Genomic DNA, 1,162 nt, shown 5'->3' with positions numbered 1-1,162 from the left:
AAAAAAAAAAAAAAAAAGAGAAAAGAAAAGAAAAAGAAAAAGAAAAGGAAACCCTCATTTCATCAAAACTCCTATCCAATGGACCCAACCAGATTTAACAAGCAGACAAAAGCAACCCCTACAAACCAGTAAATTTTCCAACATGCTTTCTGTTTCCAGAATTCTAGACTCTACTGTGGTTTTCCCACCACCTCACTGACTGCTCTTTCCTGGTGTCTTTGGCTAATTCTTTGCCAATCCAGCTAAGTTTACTTGTTCCTGCTAATGTCCCTTTCACTCTGACATTTGGTACAAAATCCCTTCCCCTTTCCAGCCTCTCGTTTTGGACAGGGAACCTCGTTGCTGACCTTTCCCTTCTCTACATTACTCTCCTGAATCTGCTCTTTTCTGTCCTTTCTCCACTTCAGTATCTGCTGTCACCTCTCCTGCATCTTTTCTCCACTGCATGACTCGTTTCTCTCTACCCCACCTTCCTGTCCCTTCTTACCTTAGAATGGTGACATGGCCTAAGTTACCTAAATCAGGTAGTCACTGCTAGAAACCATACTAAAGTCCTTTCTCAGGTTTGCCTCCTTATCTTTGCGCTCCCACCCCCACGATGTCCAGCAAAGAACATTGCACATAACTTGATTCAATTACCATTTTGTGATTTCTCCAAAGGATAAAGGTTCATGGCCCTTACCGCCCAGAAACCTTCAAGAAAGAAGGCAAACATAACTTCGACACAAAGTAAAATCATCAGATATGAGAATGAATACAAAACTAGCCACTGTTAGCGCTACTATTTTCAAACCAGTTCCTGTAAGAACAATGCCTTAGTCTTGCTCACCAGACCGGCGTAATCACTGCGCCGAAACCATGACTGGCACGTAGTAGGTACTTACAACACTAGTCGGTAAAACGAACCAATGGACATGCTAACGAATGAACACGCTGTGCTTTACACAGTGTGTGGCACCCAGCTGCAGCTCCAAGAGGAAGCCACTGCAAAAGAAGCGCGCCCTTGGGTCCTCCCCTTCCCTCGCAGACCCCCAAACCCGGCGCGCTCCGAACCTTGGTGTCCACGTCGGCCAGGCAGTCTCTGCGGAACTGGTCGAAGAGCCCCTGGCTCTTGAGGTGGTTCACGATCATGGCCACGAGCTGCGGGTCCCCGGCGCCCGCA

At 46.9% G+C, this 1,162-nt stretch overlaps 1 protein-coding gene across 1 annotated transcript in view; it reads right to left on the bottom strand.

Annotated features, from left to right (window-relative positions):
- BOD1L1 (biorientation of chromosomes in cell division 1-like 1) overlaps nt 1-1,162 on the bottom strand; it is a 64,296-nt gene that overhangs the window by 58,698 nt on the left and 4,436 nt on the right. The window contains exon 4 of the mRNA XM_011947363.1: nt 1,054-1,162. Coding sequence (XP_011802753.1) covers nt 1,054-1,162 — 109 coding nt within the window. The remainder of the gene's footprint in view (nt 1-1,053) is intronic.

This window comes from Colobus angolensis, unplaced genomic scaffold, assembly GCF_000951035.1.
Source record: "Colobus angolensis palliatus isolate OR3802 unplaced genomic scaffold, Cang.pa_1.0 Scaffold262, whole genome shotgun sequence".
Classification (NCBI taxonomy): Eukaryota; Metazoa; Chordata; class Mammalia; order Primates; family Cercopithecidae; genus Colobus; species Colobus angolensis.
Note: the sequence above shows the minus strand (reverse complement) of the source record. Positions and strands in the feature narration are given on the sequence as shown.